The sequence below is a fragment of the Anabas testudineus genome, chromosome 18, assembly GCF_900324465.2.
Source record: "Anabas testudineus chromosome 18, fAnaTes1.2, whole genome shotgun sequence".
In the NCBI taxonomy this organism is placed as follows: Eukaryota; Metazoa; Chordata; class Actinopteri; order Anabantiformes; family Anabantidae; genus Anabas; species Anabas testudineus.
Genome location: NC_046627.1, coordinates 9,847,957 through 9,869,839, shown reverse-complemented (window position 1 = coordinate 9,869,839; position 21,883 = coordinate 9,847,957). Strand labels below are relative to the sequence as shown.

The 21,883-nt window shown below is 37.2% G+C and overlaps 2 protein-coding genes and 1 long non-coding RNA gene across 3 annotated transcripts; all 3 read left to right on the top strand.

The window, feature by feature from the left end:
• Positions 1 to 1,042, top strand: LOC113168622 (high affinity immunoglobulin gamma Fc receptor I-like; the record flags this gene model as incomplete). The annotated part of the gene is made up of 4 exons (XM_026369673.1): positions 1 to 31; positions 162 to 206; positions 472 to 732; positions 819 to 1,042. Coding segments are annotated over exons 1-4 (561 nt in total), but the record flags the coding sequence as incomplete, so codon positions are not given.
• Positions 1,043 to 8,336: 7,294 nt separating this feature from the next.
• Positions 8,337 to 11,863, top strand: LOC113168621. The gene is made up of 7 exons (XM_026369670.1): positions 8,337 to 8,423; positions 8,510 to 8,755; positions 8,923 to 9,081; positions 9,540 to 9,584; positions 9,950 to 10,024; positions 11,572 to 11,640; positions 11,780 to 11,863. Exons 2-7 carry the CDS (start codon positions 8,548 to 8,550, stop codon positions 11,839 to 11,841), a joined length of 618 nt encoding a protein of 205 aa, XP_026225455.1. The 5' UTR covers positions 8,337 to 8,423; positions 8,510 to 8,547; the 3' UTR covers positions 11,842 to 11,863.
• Positions 11,864 to 20,241: 8,378 nt separating this feature from the next.
• On the top strand, positions 20,242 to 21,582 carry LOC113168639. The gene is made up of 3 exons (XR_003299505.1): positions 20,242 to 20,388; positions 20,796 to 20,872; positions 21,439 to 21,582. It is a non-coding gene; the product is annotated as an uncharacterized LOC113168639 (long non-coding RNA).
• Positions 21,583 to 21,883: the final 301 nt, after the last annotated feature.

The window sequence follows — 21,883 nt, the reverse complement described above, 5'->3', positions numbered from 1 at the left end:
ATGGAGGTCACAGCTCTCTGCATCAAACTCTGTGAGTCTGTCTCTTTTATTTTATAGTACAAACCCCGAGCTGGTAGTTTTTTCTATCAATAATTTGTAACACACAGACTGCACACATTGATCTCACAACCATCTGTTCCTCTTTTCTTTTGTCTCTTTAGTGATTATTGCGATGCTGCCACTGTGTGAACATGATCAGAAAGTTGGTAAGTTTCAGATGTTTACTCACTGAACACATTCAGTATTTGGCTATGTGTTATATTTATTTATAAGATGCCAGAAACAGGAAAATATGTTTATTCTGTTGATTCAATCATTTCTGATGAAAAGAAAGATGAACTTTTTTTCTTATTATCACAGGAATCTTGCTCCCATTTATAACTCTGTACTATCCCATTTCTTTGGTGTTGTTATTTTTTTAAATATGTTTTCAAGCTGTTTTGTGAGTTTCTTTCTTTCTCTTGGTTCAAGATGCAGCTTCTCTTCTCATTCATCCAAACAGAGCACAGTTCTTTGAATATGAGTCAGTAACTTTTTATTGTGAGGGGGTCTCTTATTGTGAAGTTGTTCGCGACTCAAATGGAAATATACACATATCCAATACCATTGAGAAGAGAACAAGAACAGGGTCGTCCTGCACACTTAGAAATGTTTATCTACCTGACAGTGGAAATTACTGGTGTGATGCTGGAGGGGGGAACAAAAGCAACAGTGTCAACATCACTGTCACTGGTAGGTTTTTACCATGACAACAACATTTAGTCATAAACTCAACATGAGTGTATCATTAAATCAGCTTTTACATCCTTGTTGTTCAGCTGGTTCAGTGATCCTGGAAATTCCTGCTCTTCCTGTGATGGAGGGAGAAGCTGTAACTCTGACTTGTAGAAACAAGACAACTTCCTCACAGACCTCAGCTGATTTCTATAAAGATGGAGTCTTCATCAGTAACAGCTCTACAGGAAACATGATCATCGACAATGTTTCTAAGTCTGATGAAGGACTCTACAAGTGCAGCATCTCTGGAGCTGGAAAAACAGCAGAGAGCAGGTTGATTGTTAGAGGTGAGACACAGAAACATTTAAAAATAAACTGAGTGTGTGTGTTCATAAACAAACAAGTACATGCTATAAATTACAGATGTAGCAGATATTGACTTTGAGCAACAGATTTTATTAGATAATTGTTAAACTGTTATGAAAGTGCTCTGAAAGTATTTGCACATTAAAATGTGCAATATTCCCTTTATTGATTTTAGATGGTCAAAAAGAGACGGTTACTCCCTCTTCCAGTTCCAATGCATGGATCATTACCAAAGCTTTTCTGCTGGTCCTTCTTTTATGTGTGGGTCTACTTTACTTTGTCAAAAGTTGCTGGCACAGAGGTAAATAAATTAAATTAAAAAATAAATTTTACTGAAATATTTGCTGTTGTGGGAGCTTGTTCCTTATACAGTGCTTCTTCCTAACATGTGAATCACAGTGTGGGTGGGTGGGTCCAAAAGGGTTCAACAAGTTTAGGTTTTATTTTAAAAAATACCAAAAAGAAAACACAATGTCGCCATGGGGCTTGGGCCTCGGCCTTGGTAAACATAAACTCTCTTTTTTACCAGTGATATTGATACATGTTGATGTTGACACATTCAACTATACTGTACGTGCACATTTTCCATAAGTGTCAAACTGGTTCTGAAAGACAAATATTCTAAGTTGCATTGCCAGTTTTAGATCAAATGTGACAAATACAATGTGTTCTTGTCTGCTTTTATTTTGGCAACATGCTGATATAATCTTTTTATTTAAAGCTAAACCAGCTGTATCAGTTCCATGACAGAATACACCTACTATTCTGCAAATAGGTAAGAACAACAGAATAGGACTAATTTCATGTGAGATGGATGAAATTGATTTATTGTCATATTTTTTGGCTCTCTGACCAACATGAAGACATGTCTCTATTTTCTCTTTATCAGTTTTTTTCCAGTTAAACCAACTTTTTCCATCATCAGCGTCTGTTCACATGTGTGAAAATACAGTTCAACAGCACAGAGCTACTGTGGCTTTTCAGTCGACTCGCTGTGGTCAACTTCTAGTTAAACACACACAGTCTTAATTCTTTGTGGTCAACAGTGTGATATTGCCGTGAAGGTGATGCATCATGTCTCACATTTGACAGGTGTCCACAAGAGTCCTGACAGAAAAAAGTCTGGTGATGCGTTTGCTGTAGCTTAATCTAGTTAATTTCTTTGCTCAAAAAACAAACAAAAATAAGTTGGAGATTAATAATAGTGAAGTGATTTACAATGGCTGGTCATTATTATGTTACGTTATTATAAAACAAACATTTTTTTCTGCATTGTTTTTTTGTTTCTTTCTGCTTATGAACTATGTACCAAGAATTTACAGATCACATGGTAGAAAACATGAAGGTCTTTAGAGTTATTTTGACAAATAAGCCCGACCTTTTCACTGTTTTAAACATGGTGTAGTGGTAATAGCTGTTTTGCTGTTCAGGTAAATTATGAATTACTGCACATAACAGGCATTCAGCCAACATTTGCTCACTCAACTGAATCTGTATAAAGGTGCCTCTATGCAGCTCTGAGAAACATACAGTATAATATGTATCTGCTGACTAGACACCACACAAATGGGCCTGAGCAGAGTGAGACTCAACCTCAATCTTAATCGTAATAGATCCCAATATCATTGGGGAGCACTCTAATAAATAATATAACAGCTAATGTCTTTAAGTTAATGTCGAGTCCAGTTAGTTATTGCAGGCTCTGGTAGACTTGTACCTCCGAGAAACAGCCTCTGACCTCCGCCTTGCCCAGGACCGATTTTGTGGTTGCGTGTAATCAACCGCAGTCACCACAGGCATCCCATAGGGGACGTTTAGCTCAACAGAGAAACAGTAAAAGGAAAGAGAGGGAGGAGAGGAGAGGAGAGATAACAGTTAGTTATGATCACAGTCAGATAATGTTTGAGCTGAATGTATATTTAGTGTAGAGTGCTGCAGGGACTCCAGCAGGACTAATTATGACAGCCTAACTAAAAGTGTTGGCCAGAAGGAAAAACAGACATGAGGGCTCCCTGGGATGTAGAGCAACCAAACACTTCACCATCAACAAACCTGACTGATCAGTGAGAGTTGGGAAGACAGCATTTAAACATACCAGTTCACCATAATGCTCTACGTCCATGAGTCCTTCCCAAATCTATTTACAAAAAAGTTTTCATGAGACGAGGTACTGACAGGTAGCCAGCATCCTTTGATCGAAGTAGGCGTGGTGGATCATAGGACACTAGCAGTTCACTTAGATACTGTGGCGCAAGACCAATTAATTCATTAAATGTCAAAAGTAGTATTTTAAAATCAATGCGAAATTTCACCGGGAGCCAATGAAGTGTAGATAAGATAGGCGTGATGTGCTCGTATCTTCTGATTCTAGTGAGGACTCTCGCTGCTGCATTCTGAACTAACTGAAGCTTGTTTATGCCCCTGGTTGAACAGCCAGACAGTAAGGCATTACAGTAGTCCAACCTTGAGGTGATGAAAGCATGGACTAATTTTTCTGCATTGTTAAAATATTCCTTATCTTGGCAATATTTCTGAGATGAAAGAAAGCTGTCCTGGTGATATTATCTACATGAGCTTCAAATGAAAGACTGGAATCTAGAATCACACCAAGGTCTTTTACTGTTGGACTAGATGTAACAGAAAGAACATCTAGAGTTACGGCGTGATCTAAAATCTTGCTTCTAGCTGCAGGTGAGGAAGTTAATTAGCATCCAGTCTCGTATATTCTTTACACATTGCTCAACTTTATTAGGCTGTTTGATCTCGTCTGGTTTTGATGAAACTTACAACTGTGTGTCGTCTCCATAGCAATGAAAATTAATACCATGCTTATGGACAAAGTTGCCCAGAGGAAGAATGTAGAGGGAAAAAAAAGCAGTCGACTAAAACTGAACCCTGTGGAACACCAAACTCCACTGGAGAGAAAGTGGAGTAATCGCCATTTAGATCTACATACTGATAATGATTAGTTAAATAGAACCTAAGGCAGGAGAGGGCCGTTCCCTTAATTCCTACAACATTTTCTAGTCTGTGAAGGAGAATACTATGGTCAATGGTGTCAAAAGCTGCACTGAGGTCGAGTAGCACAAGCCTAGAGACACTACCCTGATCAGAGGCCAATAGGAGGTAATTTCTAGTTTAACAAGTGCCGTCTCTGTGCTGTGATGAGGCCAAAATCCTGACTGATATAGTTTGTGTGTGTTATTTCAATGTAGATGAGAGCATAGCTGCCTAGCTACTATCTTAGAAACTTAGAGATAAAGGGGAGGTTTGATACTGGCCTGTTTTTTATTTTTATTTATTTTTTATTTATGCATTTTTACAGAAATTTTAATGATAATAATATTTGCAGTGGACAGAGTCCACCTGTAGTTTGGTACAGTCTTGAAGATAAAAAAATTCAGACTGAAAAGTCAACACCTATCTTAAAATTTTAACAGTAAAGAGTAAACTAAAAGCAATTTTTTCTCTATATCAACCACTGCAGTTATTTCTAACCCACAGTTTGTTTGAATCCATCATGAAAATGTTTGTACATATAAGCATGTTTTATTGTATTGTATTGTAGAATGACATGAATGACTGTCTGTTTTGATTAATAAATATTCTATTCACTATTCTATTATTAACCTCATACAAATGTATCCAATCATTTCACTTAATACTTTCACCAAACATTTAACTGTGCAATTCTTTGAACAGACTTTGCACAGTGTAGGAACACATGACTTATGTTGCATTTTTTGTCTTTAATGTGGCAACAAATTTCAATATTTACTATATTTACTATATTTGTCAATATTTTTTTAAAAAGTAATGTCATTTTGAATCAGCATGATTTGTACTTTGTGTTTAGTGTTAATTTGCTAATGTTAGCTTGTTAATACAACAAACATGACACAGATGGTACATTCAAATCATTAAACCTGCCAAACATTGGAACAATAATGATGAAGACTTTATTGATTCCCTTGGGAAAATTGTGGTTGGACGGCTGTCTGACAGAAGTCAGTGGTACTACGGGGTGTCAGTGTCTTGCCCAAGGACACCTCAGCAAGTAGCCAGGAATCAAACTACTCACCCTGGGGTTTGTGGACAACTGCCCCTCAAAATACCTGGATACCTCATACATGCAAAGCATGCACTCTACAACTGAGCTACATCCCCAATTACCAATTGTTGTGGTGTGAGAGACAATGGAGTGTAAAAGCTGACATTTTTGACTGTGATACCTGTAAAACATTTTGGTCTACTGGTCATTCTAATTAAATATTTATGTTTACAATTGTGCCTTGCTCCAACCACTGATTTTTAAAAAGCAGATTATTTTTGCTATAGCAGTAGAGACAGTTTGTCTCTCTCTTTTTAAAAAAATAATCACATTAACAGCAGGAGTAAGGAGTAATAACAGGAACAGGCCTCTCTGTGCACCTACATTACACTTCAGTCTGATCTCAGTCAGCAGCAAGACAACATGGAGGCCACAGCTCGCTGTAGAAAGCCAACCTCACGTGGAAAAAGTACAGCCAAACTGGACGTTTGAACCAGAATGTAATGACCTGATCTAAAATGTGGTCGACCTGAAATGAATACAAACAGCAGCACTAATACACTGTCAATCAACAACCAGTCACAATGGAAATCAACAGACCTAATCAAGAATCAAGAGAATGAAAAGAGACCCACCCTGATGACACCTGTGTTTTCTACTTATGTCAGTAGATCAGTCGTCCATTGACTTCTGTTAGACCATTGAATATTAAGCAGTTTTACAAGTTGAGTAGATTTTTTTTACTTTTTGCATATTTTGATGAAATTGTAGAAACTCAAAGTACTTCACACTGAAACAAGCAGAAAAACCGCAAACATGCAGTGAGACTGAATTTTGAACAGTTTACCTTTCCTTTTGGTGATTGATATCAGCTACTCTTAGCACTGGCATACAACACATTAAATTAATTTTGACAACTTGGAATATCAGGAAATGTGCTGATAGAACTGTTTTCAACTTATAAAGTAAAATAAATGAGAAACAGTCTCATGCACAACATGGTCCTGGATTAACAGGTACTGTAAGTTAGACAATATGATGATGATGATGACATGATCGTAGATCTGTTGGTTCTTCCAAAGTCATGTTGAGGTCATTGTCTTGGCAATATTTCCACAAACTGAAAGGAGCTCACGAGCAGGTTTGTTCTTCTACAAACAATCCACTGTTACAAACTCTATGATTCAGTCAACAACCACCAGAGTGCACTGTTTACTATGTACCATATGTAAATTATGAGGTCAAAATATGGTCTCTACCTATTAAATGTAATTTTATTAATATATATATATATATATATATATATATATATATATATATATATATATATATATATATATATATATATATATATATATATATATATATATATATATATTAATGTACATTTTTAAGCGCCAATTAACGACAGACGTCATCTCAAGGCTCTTTACAGTACAAGGTTTTAGACCTTACAGACCGTAATTGTGCAAAAAATGATATAGAAAACCCAACAAACCCACTTGACCAAGCTTTAGGCAACAGTGAAGAGGAAACCGCCCCCTTAGATGAAGAAAGCTCCAGCAGAACCAGGCTCATAGTGGACGGCCACTGTTGTACAGTGTATGACTTAACGTTATTTATTTATTTCCACAAATGTACATGTGACTGAAGTAGCTTACAGATACGTGACAGGCCTGCTCCATAAACTCTTCTTCCAACTCATCCCATAGCTTCTGTTGGACAGCAGGGACAGAGTAGGACTAGTATTAGTACTAGTAGTAGTGTGTTCGCATGTGTGTGATACTCAGTGAAAGACAGAGACAAAAACGAAGGAAAGAAATATAAACATTGTAGTGATTGTGATACTGATTTGTATGTGTGTGTGTGTGTGTGTGTGTGTGTGTGTGTGTGTAAAAGGTGAGGTGTTGATTAAAAAAAATGTTTTTGTTTTTTTGTCAAACTCTGGTTAATTAATAAATATTTTCAAAACAAATTGAAGTCCCCCAAACTTTCATCCAACCTGTCCAGTGTATACCCTACTTGCTGCCTAATGACAGCTGTAGTTTAGCTCCAGTGTTCCCACAAAGCTTAAAAAAACAAATCATTAAATGAATGGATGGAATTGTCTGAATTAGTGTTATTTTGTGTTTAGTGTTCATTTGATAATGCTAATACAATGAGGATGACATATATAGAAATCACCAAACCTGCCAAACATCATTCTGTTAGCAGGGTTACTGTGAGATTGTTATACAATCTAATAATACAGACATGAACCATTCGTTCACCTTACTGCTGTGGTTTGACCTAAAATGCAGCGAAGTGGCTGTGGACGTATATTTTTAACTCTGATACCTGTAAAACATTTTGGTGTACTCGTCCTAATGTCCACAGTTGTGCTTTGCTCCAACCACTGATGTTTAACCACCAAGTTATTTGTGCTGAAACAGTAGAGAAAGTTTGTGATCTAAAAAAGATGATCACATTAACGGCAGAAGTAAGATAAACAGGAAGAGACCTCTCTGTGCATCTACATTACACTTCAGTCTGATGTTCAGTCAGCAGAAAGACAACATGGAGGTCACAGCTCTCTGTATCAAACTCTGTGAGTACTGAGTCTGTCTCTGTTACTTAACAAACTTTTAGCTGCTATTTGTGTATCACTGTACATGATACAATCTGTATCAGCACGTTGATTGTACAAACATATGTTGTTTTTTTCTTCTATGTCTTTAGTGATGATTGCGATGCTGCTGCTGTGTGAACATGATCAGAAAGTCAGTAAGTACCAGTTATTTACTCAATGAACACATTTAGCATTTTGAATATATTGCTTGCTGTTGTTTTGTGTTTTATTTAAAAGATGTAAGAAACCGGAAAATATGTATATTCCTTCATCTCTTGATGGAACCATTTCTGTTAAGACAAATGTCAAATTACCATGAGAATCATGATGACATTTATCATTTCGCACTAGCCCTTTTCTTTTCTTCTGTTATTTAAAAAAAATATATTTTATGAGTCTCTTTCTTTTTCTTTGTTGCAGATGCAGATTCTCTCCATATTGGTCCAAACAGAGCACAGTTCTTTGAATATGAGTCAGTAACTTTTTATTGTGAGGGCGTCTCTTATTGTGAAATTGTACATGAGTCCAAAGGAAAGTTATCCTCATGTAATAAAACTAATAAGAGAACAGCAACAGGGTCGTCCTGCACTTTAACACATGTTTATACAGATGACAGTGGTGAATTCTGGTTTGAGACTGGAGGGGGCAAAAGAAGCAACAGTGTCAACATCATTGTCTCTGGTAAGTTTTTATCATGACAACAACATTTTCTCATAAAGTCAACATCAGTGTATCATTAAATCAGCTTTTACATCCTTGTTGTTCAGCTGGTTCAGTGATCCTGGAAATTCCTGCTCTTCCTGTGATGGAGGGAGAAGCTGTAACTCTGACTTGTAGAAACAAGACGACTTCCTCACAGACCTCAGCTCATTTTTATCATTATGGCGGCTTGATTGGTAACAGCTCCGCAGGAAACATGATCATCCACGGTGTTTCTAAGCCTGATGAAGGAATCTACAAGTGCAACATCTCTGGAGCTGGAGAATCAGCAGAGAGCAGGTTGATTGTTGGAGGTGAGACAAAGAAACATTTGTAAAGTAGATGGGATATAAATGACAAGTGTAGCTCTAAATATTGACTTTAAGCAACACTTTATATTAGTTCATTTTCTAAGAGTTGTTAAAATATTGTGGAATTACCTGCACATTTTAAGGTGCAATACTTTGTATCATCATTGCAGATGGTCAAAAAGAGACGGTTACTTCCCCTTTTAAAGAGACTTTCTCTCTCATTTCCAACCCATGGTTCATCCTTACGGTTTTATTTGGGGTTCTGCTGATGTTGGTGGGACTACTTTACTTTGTCAGAAGTTCCTGCCAAAGAGGTAAAGAAAATAAAGGTAAAAATAAATTTTACTCATAAATTTGTTTTTGTGAGAGAATAACACTTACAGACACGTGCAATGCTTCAGAAGTGATCGCTCGGATAAGCGTGTCCAAATAAGCTGTGATTTTAGTAAAAATAAGTAAAAATTCAACCAATCAGCCTCTAAGCAGCAGAATGTTTTCTTGGTGCAAACATAGTGATGTATTTACCTGCAGCTTGTTGGTATTTTAATTGCAGGTTGGTGAGAGGAGCCAACCTCTGCCATAAGATGACATGAGAATTCTAGCGGCAAATCTTATTTTTGCAAATTTCAGATTTGGTCAATGTTTACTAGAGTTTTACTTAATGGTCCACAGCAAGTTAGTTACCATACAAACAAATTTAATTTTGCTCTAATTTGTTTATACTGAATGTGGTTGTATCTATTTACAAGGTAAACATTTTAACGTCATTTTTCCTTTACTGCAATAGTGTCCCCTCTAAGACCTGAACCAGGTTCAACTGGGAATCAAACAGGTGAGAAAACAAACCACATATCATTAAAGTGGTATGGGCATACTACACACAACTTCTTCATGTACAGTAAGAAAATAGCTCTCATTTTGCCTTGTGTTTGGAGAACATAAATCTTCAGATTACAAAGCTCGTATAACATCACGATAAATAAGCTGTGAAACAATTTTTATCATTAAATATGAAGAGAATAATCTGGTAACAATTCAAAAACAAGTAACAAATGTAAAACTGGGCAACCAGTTTTGTTTTTTCCAGTGATTTAAAGATGTAATAAATGAGACATATCATGCACTTGTGTAATGAAAAGAGTTTTAATAATAATATTTTTAATATTAAATGTATATTACATTTTTACCTTTTTTCAGGTTCTGAAAGTATCAATTCAACCACTTCAGCCACAGCAATTTATGCTGTTGTAACAAAAAACAGGAAAGAGACAGGTACAGTACATCACCAGCTTTTGTTGTTTTCATTTCACTTGACAATTGTACTGCATATTATACAGACCCCAACAAGCACATTACTCAAAAACATTTTGACTAATATCTACTGTATATTATATTTAGTTAAAATGGTTAAAATTCTTCAAATGTATTATTTCAATTAGAAATACAACCTTATTAATTTTACCACTGTACAAATGTTACCAAGGTGTTATAAGAATAAGCAGAATACTACACTGTATACATGATACTTTGTCTCAATATTTGTTAGATGCACTGTATAATTGCTGGTAATAACCTGAGCCTCTTAAACTAAAACTGCAGAAGAAAACCACAGAGAATGAAGCTGAAGCATCTGCAGAGAAGGTGCATGTAGTGTGGAGGTTGTACATTTCAATGCACAATGATCTCATCCTCTGTTGTACCTAAACATTAATTAAACATGAGATTTTGATGAAATAATAGTGGAAAAGTCAGATCCAACTTCTGTGAAAATTTCTCAAGATGATTCAAAATGAGACTCAGTCCCTACAACATCTGTGTAGCTCTAGACCAGATGATAAATTTTCTCCTGTGGGATCTCATGCCATACCTGGATCAGGGCGTGACGTGGCATTGATGGATGGAACGAGACATGATGTTTCAGAGGTGCTCGATTGCATTGAGGTCTGGGGAATGGGTAGGCCAGTCCAGAGCATCAATGCCTTCAACATGCACAAACTGCTGACAAACTCCAGCCACATGAGGCCTAGCACTGTCATGCATCAGAGGGAACCCAGGGCCCACTGCACCAGCGTATGGTTTTACAATGGGTCTGAGGATCTCATCTCGGTATCTAATAGCAGTCAGGGCACCTCTGCTTAGCACAGTAAAGTCCCAGACCCACCACCAAACTGATCATGCTGGAGCATGTTGCAGGCAGCAGAACCTTCTCCAGACTCTGTCACATCTGTTACATGTGCTCGGTGTGAACCTATTCTTATTCATGAAGAGCACTGGACACCAATGCCGAATCTGCCAATGATGGAGTGTTCTCTGGCAAATGGCAACATAAGTAGCTTGATGGAGGTCGTTTTGTAGGTAGGATGAGGACAGGGTAATGATCTGTGGACACCACCTGCAGAACCATTCCTTTATAGGGGTTGCCTTGCTATTTGCCTCTGATTTCCACCTGTTGCCTGTTCAATTTGCACAGCCACAAATATGTGTTGCTTCCTAACTGGATAGGTTGATATCCCAGAAATGTGATGGACTTGGATTTAAATTGGAATAATGATGTGTTCCCTTTATTATTTTGTGCAGTGTGTAACACCTTTCCAATCTATTATTTTTTTACATTATTGTGAAATTGAACATAAAATCTGTTTGGAATATTATGTGTTAGATAAACAAGACCCATTACCCAAAATTTGTCCTAATAGATACAATGAAACTCCTGAATGGGAGCAAATACTTTATAAACACTTCTTAAATTGGTTCAGAGCATCAATTCTTATGTTGCTGTTGATGTGCCAGCTAACTTCCACTGTCTCTGTCTTTACCAGAAATAGATGAATCACCACATAGATCAGTTTACTACGTCTTAGGCCTAGATGCTGATTCTCAACAGCTTGGTGAGTTCTTTAAAACTAGTTTTATTGGTAACTGATGTTGCATCAACTAACACCAGTCACTGCCAAATTTAGATTCAAAGTAAATTAAATCTGTTATTATTATATGATTACATGATAACATAATCTTGTTTTTATGTAGAACCGTCCGTAATACCTCCATCGACTGGCACCAACCCACCTTTAACAGGAGATACCTTGTAATTACCTACAATTTAGTAGGTAAGAACAATAAAAAGCTTTATGTGGTAACAAACACACATAATGATTTACTTTCGAGACACTTTCATTTTCCGAGCACCAATTACTATATATTATATTTTTCACATTTGGCAAATCATAAATGTAAAATTTAGAAATTTGAATGACTCAATGTGATAGGCGACTTTTTATGCTCCAGTAATACATATTAAGTAACTGTACTAGCTATATTTTAATCCAGATGTAATATTAAAAGTGAGTTTTTTGTCTTAGTTATAAATGTTTGAAGTTAAATTAGCTTAATGATTAGATCAATGTGTCAGCAATTCTGTTTAATAGTTTTATAAACACTTTACAGGAAGTATCATTTCATTATTCTTTAACTATTAACACATAGATTGGGTGTTGGTTTTTAGTCGTCTTCATCTGTTAAATGATAGAATCAAGTTTGGAAGTAAGTTTAACCACTGAAATATTTTTTGGTCATGTATAAATATAATATTTGTCATATATTTATCATATTTGTTCTGTGCCTTTTCTGTGTTTTACAGGTTTCCATGAGAGCTGACTGAAGGAGGAGCTTTAAAACACAGTTGCCCTCTGTAACTTTATCTAAAGTTGCTTAAACTTATTTTTTTTTACCTGTCTATAGAGTTGCATGGAAAGTAAAAACTGTGTTTAGCTTTCATTAAATACATTTGAAGTCAAAGTTAGTTAAAGTTGAGTTTGATTAAACTCTCTGACTAACTAAAGGACATGTCTCTTTAAGACGTATCTGTTTCCGCCAGTTAAACCCACTTGTTCCATCAGCAGCGTGTCTGTTCACATGTGTGAAAATAGAAGTAACAACCGTACACAGCTTCAGTGGCTTTTAAATAGACCCGCTGTGGTCTACTTCTAACTTGATAGTGTTTCTTCATTTAATCTGAAACATGGCCGTCTTGCTTTTTTGCGGTCAACAACATGCTATTCCTGTGAACCTGATGCAGCATGTCTCACGTTTACTAGAGCATAGACAGAAATAGTATAGTGTATAGTACTTCCTAAATGAAAACACTGTAAAACTACTACTACTACTAATAATAATAATAGTAATGAATACTTTATTGATCCCCTTGGGGAAATCGTGGTTGGACAGCTCCTAGACGGTATGTCAGCACTACACTAAGGGGTAGCGAAATTAAAGTTGACAACACATTTAAATATCTACAACAGTAAGCACGTTTCTAATCCTTGTCAAACAACAATAAACACTTGCCATGATGTGTTAAAAACTAGTCTCATAGCCTGATGGTAATACATACCAGAAAACCCCACATGCTTAGTGATCTCATAAGGTCTAAGTCGCTCTAAGGATAAAATCCTAGAATCGCCCTGGTTTTTCACAGTATGTACTTTTGCTTTTTATTATTATGACGACAGTCTTAATTTAGAACGTCATGCTCTTTAAAACATGGTGTTGTGATGCACTCTTGTGGTCATAGTTTGACAAAAACATACACAAAAAAAAAAAAAAAAAAAACATTTTACATCTATTTAAAAAAAGGGTCTGTGTCAGGAGGTAGATTATTCCAAAGTACTGGGGCATGGTAGGAAATCGCCCTGTAGTCTGGTGTGAGGTAGAGTATAAGGGTTCAAGAGATTAGACAGGTATGAAGGGCACTTCCATTCAAGATTATACAAATGTGTCTGTATCTGTGAACGTTAAATCAGTTGCGCTCATAAAAATCACCAATGATCTCCCTATTGCAGCTGACTTTGGTCTACTTTTTAATCCTCATTCTCTTTGATCTGTGTGCGGCCTTCGACACTATCTCCCATACAATTCTCCTCAATCGACTAGCCTCCATTGGCATCACTTCCACCCTCCTCGACTGGTTTCATTCTTATCTCTCAGGCCTCACTCAGTTTGTTTGCCTCAAATCTTTTACCTCCCAGCAACCCCTGTTGCTACCGGTGGGCCCCAGGGCCTTCCTGAAATTAAACAGTGATAAAACGTCCTTGTGGGCACAAAATCTACACTTGCCAAAGTTGACAGTTTTTCCCTGTGTATTGACAGAAAATCGCTTAATAAACTCCAACTAGTCCAAAACCCAGCTGCCCGCATCAACAACTACACTGGCTTCCGGTTAAATACAGAATAGACTTTAAAATCCTTCTGTATACCTTTAAGGCTATTCACAACCTAGCCCCCCCCCCATATCTGCCGATGTCCTCCACATTGCCACCTTCTCACGCTCACTCAGATCTTCCTCCACCATCCACTTCAATGTCCCCCCTGCCCGTCGTAGTACTATGGGGAGCAGAGCTTTCAGCCGTTCTGCCCCTACTCTTTGGAATTCATTAGCACAGGACATCCGTAACACTGACTCTCTTCCTATTTTCAAATCCAAATTCCATGTACAATGTCCCTTAGTGTTTTGAAAGGTGCTTTAAATAAAACGTATTATTATTATTATTATTATTATAGTTCATTTCTACTTTCACCATCAATGTAACTCTGCACCTCTTTAAGAATCTCAACACTGTTGGTGATGTACTGCAGGGGGCAGAATAGGACAATGTGTGTGAGTTTCTGAGTGAAAGATAGAGGCCCCTCTGTGCACCTACATTACACTTCAGTCTGATGTTCAGTCAGTTTACAACATGGAGGTGATGCAGCTCTCTGCATCACACTGTGTGAGTACTGAGTATACTATAGTATTCTTTATAGTACAAACTTTTCTCTAAAGTATTGTGTTTTTCTGTGTCAATAATTTGAATGAGCACATTGAGTATAAAAACACATCTTGTTTTGTTCTTTTGTTTCTTTAGTGATGATTGTGATGCTGCTGTTTTGTGAATGTGATCAGAAAGTTAGTAAGTACAGTTATATATATATTTTTTTGTTTTATTTATGTTGAGCTCAAAGCATGAATTTCCACACCACTCCACACAATTCTGCAGAACTGAGCTGTGATGTGTGTGTGTGTGTGTGTGGCCAGAGAGCAGAGACAGAAGGACTGTGTGATTAGCAAATTTCACATTGTGAGAATTTGACCGGACAGACCTGCAGTTGGCTGTCTGGAGGACGAAAAGAAGTGGAGAGGGAACAAAGCCTTGTGGAGAGCCAGTGGAGGTGAAGAGTATGTCAGGCAGGGAGTTGTTCCCCAAAACTCTCTGTCACATGATGGTAGGAAAGTGACTTGGTGATCGATATGGAAGCATATGAAGGGCCTTTCAGCTAAAATGTTCAGCTACATGGAGTTGAATGCTGAGGTCATCTGTGGTGTTGGGGATTTCCAGATGTTTGTGGATGGTATTCAGGGTGAACATCTTTGCATGACCAACCCCTTTGCCAGCTCTCTATGCATAAGGCAGCAGGTCCATCACCGAGTCAGTTCTTTTTATCTTTTATGATCCTTTCCATGACCTCCATTATCAGAGATGTGAGTGACACAGGCATAGGATCATTCAGGACCCTGGCAGTACCCTTCTTCTGGATAGGAATTACTGTTGAGTGTTTCCACATAGTGGGGACTGTGCTGTTGGACAAAGAGGTCTGTTATATCGTCCTAGAGTTGTATTCATTTTGGTGTTCTTAAGGGCTCTTACCATCTAATGTGCAGGTGTGAGTAAGGAGAGAACTGATTTTATATTACTATACTATTGTCTTTTTTTGAATCTGGTGAAGAAATAATCAATGCCCTTGGCGAGTGAAGTGAAGCTGCTGCCTGCAACTTGGATGTGGCTGGTAGAGACAGAGATCACTGGTGCCGTGCTTTTGAGGCATTGCCAAGCTGTTCCACTTTGTTTTCAGACATTTGAGACTGAGCCATAGCATTTAACCATTTTTCACCCGGCAGGTGGCACAGTTGACATACTGGTAGAATTCTTTAAGTAGTTGTGAACTAGACAGGGATTGAAATTCCCCCTGCTGAATTTAGGGGGAACAGTGATAACATATTTATCTAGAATATTCTTAAGATGTGTTGTGGCTGCGGATGCATTTGCTCTCAGGTGGACATAAACAAAGAAGAAAAACAGTTGTTTAGACTAGTCATTGTTGGCTAATGAGCATTAGCTTACTAGCCCTGCCGTGTCACCAGAGGCCCTCTGGACCACAACGCAGCTGTCAGTCCTGGGCTTTATTTATACACAGTAAAAAAATAAAGCCCAGACTTTCACTCTCTGGAACCAATGCAACAAAAACACATACAAATAATATAAACAACATAGAGATGCAAGCTAGTTTCTACATTGACAGGCAACTTCACCAGCAGGACTAGAATCTGCAGGAAGTAACAGGACCCTTCCTCCTGGAGCATTTCAATACACAGCCTCATGTGGTGAGAGTATGCAGGCGATTCCTGGTGGATCAAGAAATTGATAGCATTGACTGGCATCCATGCTCACCTGACCTAGATTCAACAGAACATGTAGGAGAAGAAAGAGATAGCTCAGGACACCAACCATCATTAAGAGCATACAAGGACGTACAGGCCACAGAAACTACCAAGTACCATTTTGAGTTGTTACAAACAGGGTGTCTTTGAATTTAGCCCTCTATAAGGTCACGATTTCCATTTCCATCGTACAATGTAGCATAATCTTATTGCAAAAAAAAAACACCCAATCCATATTAGCGTAAATGTTAGAAAAAAGAAAGACTAACTGTGTCTATTTATCAGCTCTAGGGGTTCTTGAAACACTGACTCCAGCTGCAGTCCACTCTTTGTGAATCTCCCCCACATTTTTGAATGGGTTTCATTTCACAATTTTCTCCAGGGTGCGGTTATCCCTATTGCTTGTACACTCAGCAGTCTTCCCCATGATTGTGTATCCTACAGAACTAGACTGAGAGACCATTTAATCGCCTTTGCAATACCACAACTTTTTGATTATATTCTGATTACATGACCAGCACCTGTAGACTGTATTGGAGTGGTCCATTCACGTGGCCAAAGCAAGTATTACAAAAAACAAAACAAACTCTAACAATCTACTTGTTGTACTTGTTGACCATTATGATGATATACACTATTAAGTTGTCCCGGCCTGCAGGCATTGAAGAAAATCATGATGTCAATTCCCTCATACCGTTATGTTAATGATACTTTTATGTTGATATTTGATTATCTTTTCATGCAACTTACACTAATTTTATTTTAGCCAGACTAGATGTTAATCAAGCTGAATGCCACTAGAGGTGATCAGGATATATAAACACCAATATTTGTGGTTTGGCTCCTGGTTTCCTTAATTACTAGCCACATGTTGAGTTGGACCTGGATAAACCACTGAACCCATGTTACTTTAAATGTGGCTGTTGTTATAAAGAATTAATTATAATTAGTTTTAATAAAATGGGACCTGATCTGAACAGAGTGGACACAAACAGCACTGATACGCTGTCAAATGACAAGCAGCCACAATGGATATAAACAGACTTAATCAGGATTCAACAGAGTAAAAGGAGACCCAACCTCACAGTTAATGGTAACATGTTATGAACTGTGTGATCTAGTCAACAACCACCAGAGTGCACTGTTTACTAGGTTATTAAGTCCAGCTTTTTAACCAAGTGGATTTGAAGAGTCAACATACAACCAGACAGAAAGAATGAACAGGGTCAAATTGAGTCTGAAATTTCCGAATAAAGTACAAAAAAAATTGTTGATGTGTACTTTAACATTAACTTTCTCCATTGCCTAGCTCCACATTATTTTCTGGTTGTGAATTTTTTTAATTCATAGTAAATAAAACCATTTCCGTTTGTGGTAATATTTTTCTTTATGTGAGTTTTCTCGTACAATATGAAGGATATTGAGGTTTATGTTAATCTTAGATGTAAACTGTTCTAATAAAGATAATAATAAAAAGTAAGTTGTCTTGTACTGCAGTAGTTTGTATCTCTTCAGGCTTAGTCTGAATCCTCAAAATATTCCTTCTACTGTCCAACCATGGTTCTGCCCCATAGCCCTTTCCAGCTTCCTGCAACTGGATCCAGCTCACCACCAAGTGGTGATCAATTGACAGCTCAGCCACACTCTTCACCTGTCCAAAACTTGGGTGATTGGGTCAGATGACACATTGAGTTGATATTAACCTCTTACCTAGGTTGTTTGCCAGGAAAAGTTCTAACAGATGGTGGCTGAGCTGGGGAGCAATGACCAAGTCTAGGCCCACAGTGGGTGCTATAGCCCTGTAGGAAGGTCGGCCTATGTCACTCCTATGGGTTGGGCTTGGCCGAGTCCTGTGGGCAAGAAGCCGCCCACTAGGCACTGGTCCACATGCCCTAAACAGCTTTCAGGGTGGAGCACCGGTGATGCCAATCTAGGCGACGTAGCAGTCCTTGATAATATTCTTCTCACAAGGGGTCATGAACTGCTCTTAGTCTAGCCTTTCGCCTAGGACCTGTTTGCCTTTGGAAGCCCCAGGGAATGTTTGGGCACACAAACCCCTCCACCACTTTAAGGTGGTAGTTCAAGGAAAGGTGTATCCTAACCATGTTTTTTTTTTCCTCATATTGAATGTTTTATTATTGATGACTTCTCATGTTTATATATTTGATGTAGAACAACAGTAACTTTATAATCTTCATTGTTGTGGCAGAGTCTGTACAAAGGTGCCTCACTGCAGCTCCCAGAAATATATAAAATGTATCTACAGACTAGAGGCATTTAAAAGTCCAATGCAAACCTACAAAGTCCTGAGGAGATCTAAATATCCCTGTGAACCTCTGCACTGGTGTAGCAAGGACTGGTGGTTGGCCACCTGGCTTCAGCTGGAAAAAAAAAAAAACAAACAAACTCACAAACACTTTATTTGACTTTGACTGTCCATGTAACTCTGCAGCTCTGTGAACAGACTCTGTGGGCAGTGTGGGAACACATGTGACTTATTGCATTACATCTGTCTCTAATGTGGCAACATCAAATGATATTAGTCTGTAAATATGTTAAAAAATAATTCTATCAATGTTGTATGCTGGAGGCAGAGAAGGACTAGTGAATTAAAAGTCTGTATTCATTTGTGTGTGTTAAAATAAAGGAACAAAAATAAAGGAAATTAAACAGATTTCACAGAGGACTTGTCATCTAGTGTCATTATCAGTTTCTTTAATACCTTTCATTTAACTAACTGCTGTGGATAAAAATGCAATGACGTAGTGGACATAGTATACTTTTAACTCTGGTATTTGTAATACAATTTGGTCTAGTGGTCATGTTAATAGACATTTTTCCAACCACAGTTGTGCTTTGCTTTGATGTTTAACCACAAGATTATTTCTGCTACAACAGTTGAGAAAGTTTCTAATCTAAAAAAATCATCACATTAACAGCAGAAGTAAGAAACATTGAAACAGTGCACCTACATTACACTTCAGTCTGATGTTCAGTCAGCAGCAAGACAACATGGAGGTCACAGCTCTCTGCATCAAACTGTGTGAGTACTGAGTCTGTCTCTGTTACTTTATAGTACAAACATTTAACTGAAGTATTGTGTTTTTCTGTATCAGCACTTAAATCTACTATCTGTTGCTTTTTCTTTTGTTTCTTTAGTGATGGTTGTGACAATGCTGCTGTGTGAATATGATCAGAAAGTTTGTAAGTACCAGTTATTTACTCACTGATTTTGAAGGCTATGTTTTCACTGCTGTTTTATGGTTTAACATGGAAATCATGCTGTCAAAATGAAAATATATTCCAGCGGTTTTGCAAATCTCTTTTTCTTTCTTTGCTGCAGATGCAGTTTCTCTTCGTATTGATCCAAACAGAGCACAGTTCTTTGTAGTCTCATGTAAAACCTCTAATAAGAGAACATCAACAAGGTCGTCCTGCACCATAGAACAGGTTTATCCAGGTGACAGTGGTGAATACTGGTTTAAAGCTGGAAGTGGGGAAAGAAACAACAGTGTCATCATCACCGTTACTGGTAAGTTTTTATCATGACAACAACATTTCGTCATAAACTCAACATGAGTGTATCATTAAATCAGCTTTTACATCCTTGTTGTGCAGATGGTTCAGTGATCCTGGAAATTCCTGCTCTTCCTGTGATGGAGGGAGAAGCTGTAACTCTGACTTGTAGAAACAAGACGACTTCCTCACAGACCTCAGCTGATTTTGATAATTATGGAGTTTTCATCAATAGCAGCTCTACAGGAAACATGACCATCAACAGTGTTTCCCAGTCTGATGAAGGACTCTACAAGTGCAGCATCTCTGGATCTGGAGAATCAGCAGAGAGCAGGTTGACTGTTGGAGGTTAGACACAGAAAGATTTTAAAACAGGGTTTATAAGTATATGTTATGTAAATCACAAATGTAGCTTTAGAAACAGACTTTAAGCGGCAGATTTTATTTGTTAATTGTCAAATAGCTGTCAAAATACTTTCTTTACTCATTTCAGATTGTCACAAGAAGATGGTTACTCCTTCATCTAAAGAGACAGTTGCGTTCTCTGCCTTTTCAAGTTCCACCCCATGGATCGTTGTCAAGGTTTTCCTGTTGGTTCTGCTGGTGTTGGTGGGACTACTTTACTTTGCTAAAGGTTTCCGTCACAGAGGTAAAAACAATAAAGTAAAAAAGACAATTTAGTGAAACATTAGCTGTTGTTAGAGCTTGTTACTTCTATAGTACTGCTTCCCAACAAGCCAGTAACAGTCTGGATATGTGGGTCCAAACAAACTGAATTTAGTTTAATAAATGGACAACTTCAACTATTTTTGTATTTTGTTTCTTCATTTAAGAAAAAAAATAGTTTAGATACTGGACTTAAGTTTGAAGTTGAATGTAAACTTTTTTATATACTAGGGATGTTGTTGCTCTTTTTTGTATAATGGACTTATTTCTTAAAATGTCAAACTGTTTCTGAAAGACACAAATATTCTTAATGATTAATGTCAATTTTATATTTTTGTGTGAGACTATTTTAGGAACATGCTGTAATGTGTTTTGTTTTTGTTTTTTAAGAACCAGCTGTATCAGCTCCCTTGTTTGGTACCGACCCACCTTCACCAGAAGCTGTCTTCTATTCTACAATCCAGTAGGTAAGAACAATAAAAAAATTCATATATACATATGGATAATTTCATGTCACTGGTAACTTAAGGTAGCTGTTTGTTTGCAAAACTTGTCATTTTCCAAGCACCAAGCATGGTATAGTGTAGTTTTTACAAATTGTAATTACAACATACTAATTAACATATACTGTACGTACAAATCAGACATCAACTATTAGAATCCCTCAGCGTGCCATGCAGCTTTTATTTTTATATTTTAAAAGGCTTCAAATGAAAGTATTAATTAAATATACCGGCTATAATGTAATCTAAGTGAGATCCTAATATAGTTAAAAACTTTTAGTTAAATTAAGTGTCAGCGGTCATGTTTAACAGTTTCATGATCCAGTTTACAGGAAGTATTATGTCATCATTTTAGCACAGAAGGATTTTTCGTTCGTCTTTATTATATTTGTCTATTAAATGATAGCATCAAGTTTGAAAATAAGTTTTGGGGAAAAAAAATGATGTGTAAATTAAACTTTCTGCAGTAAAGTGACATGTTGTAATTTGTATTATTTATATTTGTTCTGTATGTTTTTTGTTTCTTACAGGTTTTGGAGAGTGAGTTGACTGAAGGAGGAGCTTTAAACACCAGTTACCCTCAGTGTTTGTAAATTAATAACACAATGATTTGACTTTGACAAATCATTGTAAGACAGCTGTATGTTTACTAAAGTAACACAAAGCTGTTTCAAAGCGATTTGTTTACTATAAAATACAAATGATCCATTTTTACATCTGTGTTTACTTTTAAATGAAAAATAAACACTGTACTTTGTATCTCTTGTACTTATTAAAGGCCATATCTCTTTTAATCAGTTTCTGCCAGTTTTATCAACTTGTTCCATCAGCAGCGTCTGTTCACACCTGTGAAAATACTTTTAAAAGCACAGAGCTGCAGCTTTGCCAGTGGAGGTAGCAATGCTGGTTCAATCAGAAGAGGAGGGGCAGGCAGAGCAATGGCACATACAGACAGTGTTGTTTGCAAAAGGTCTG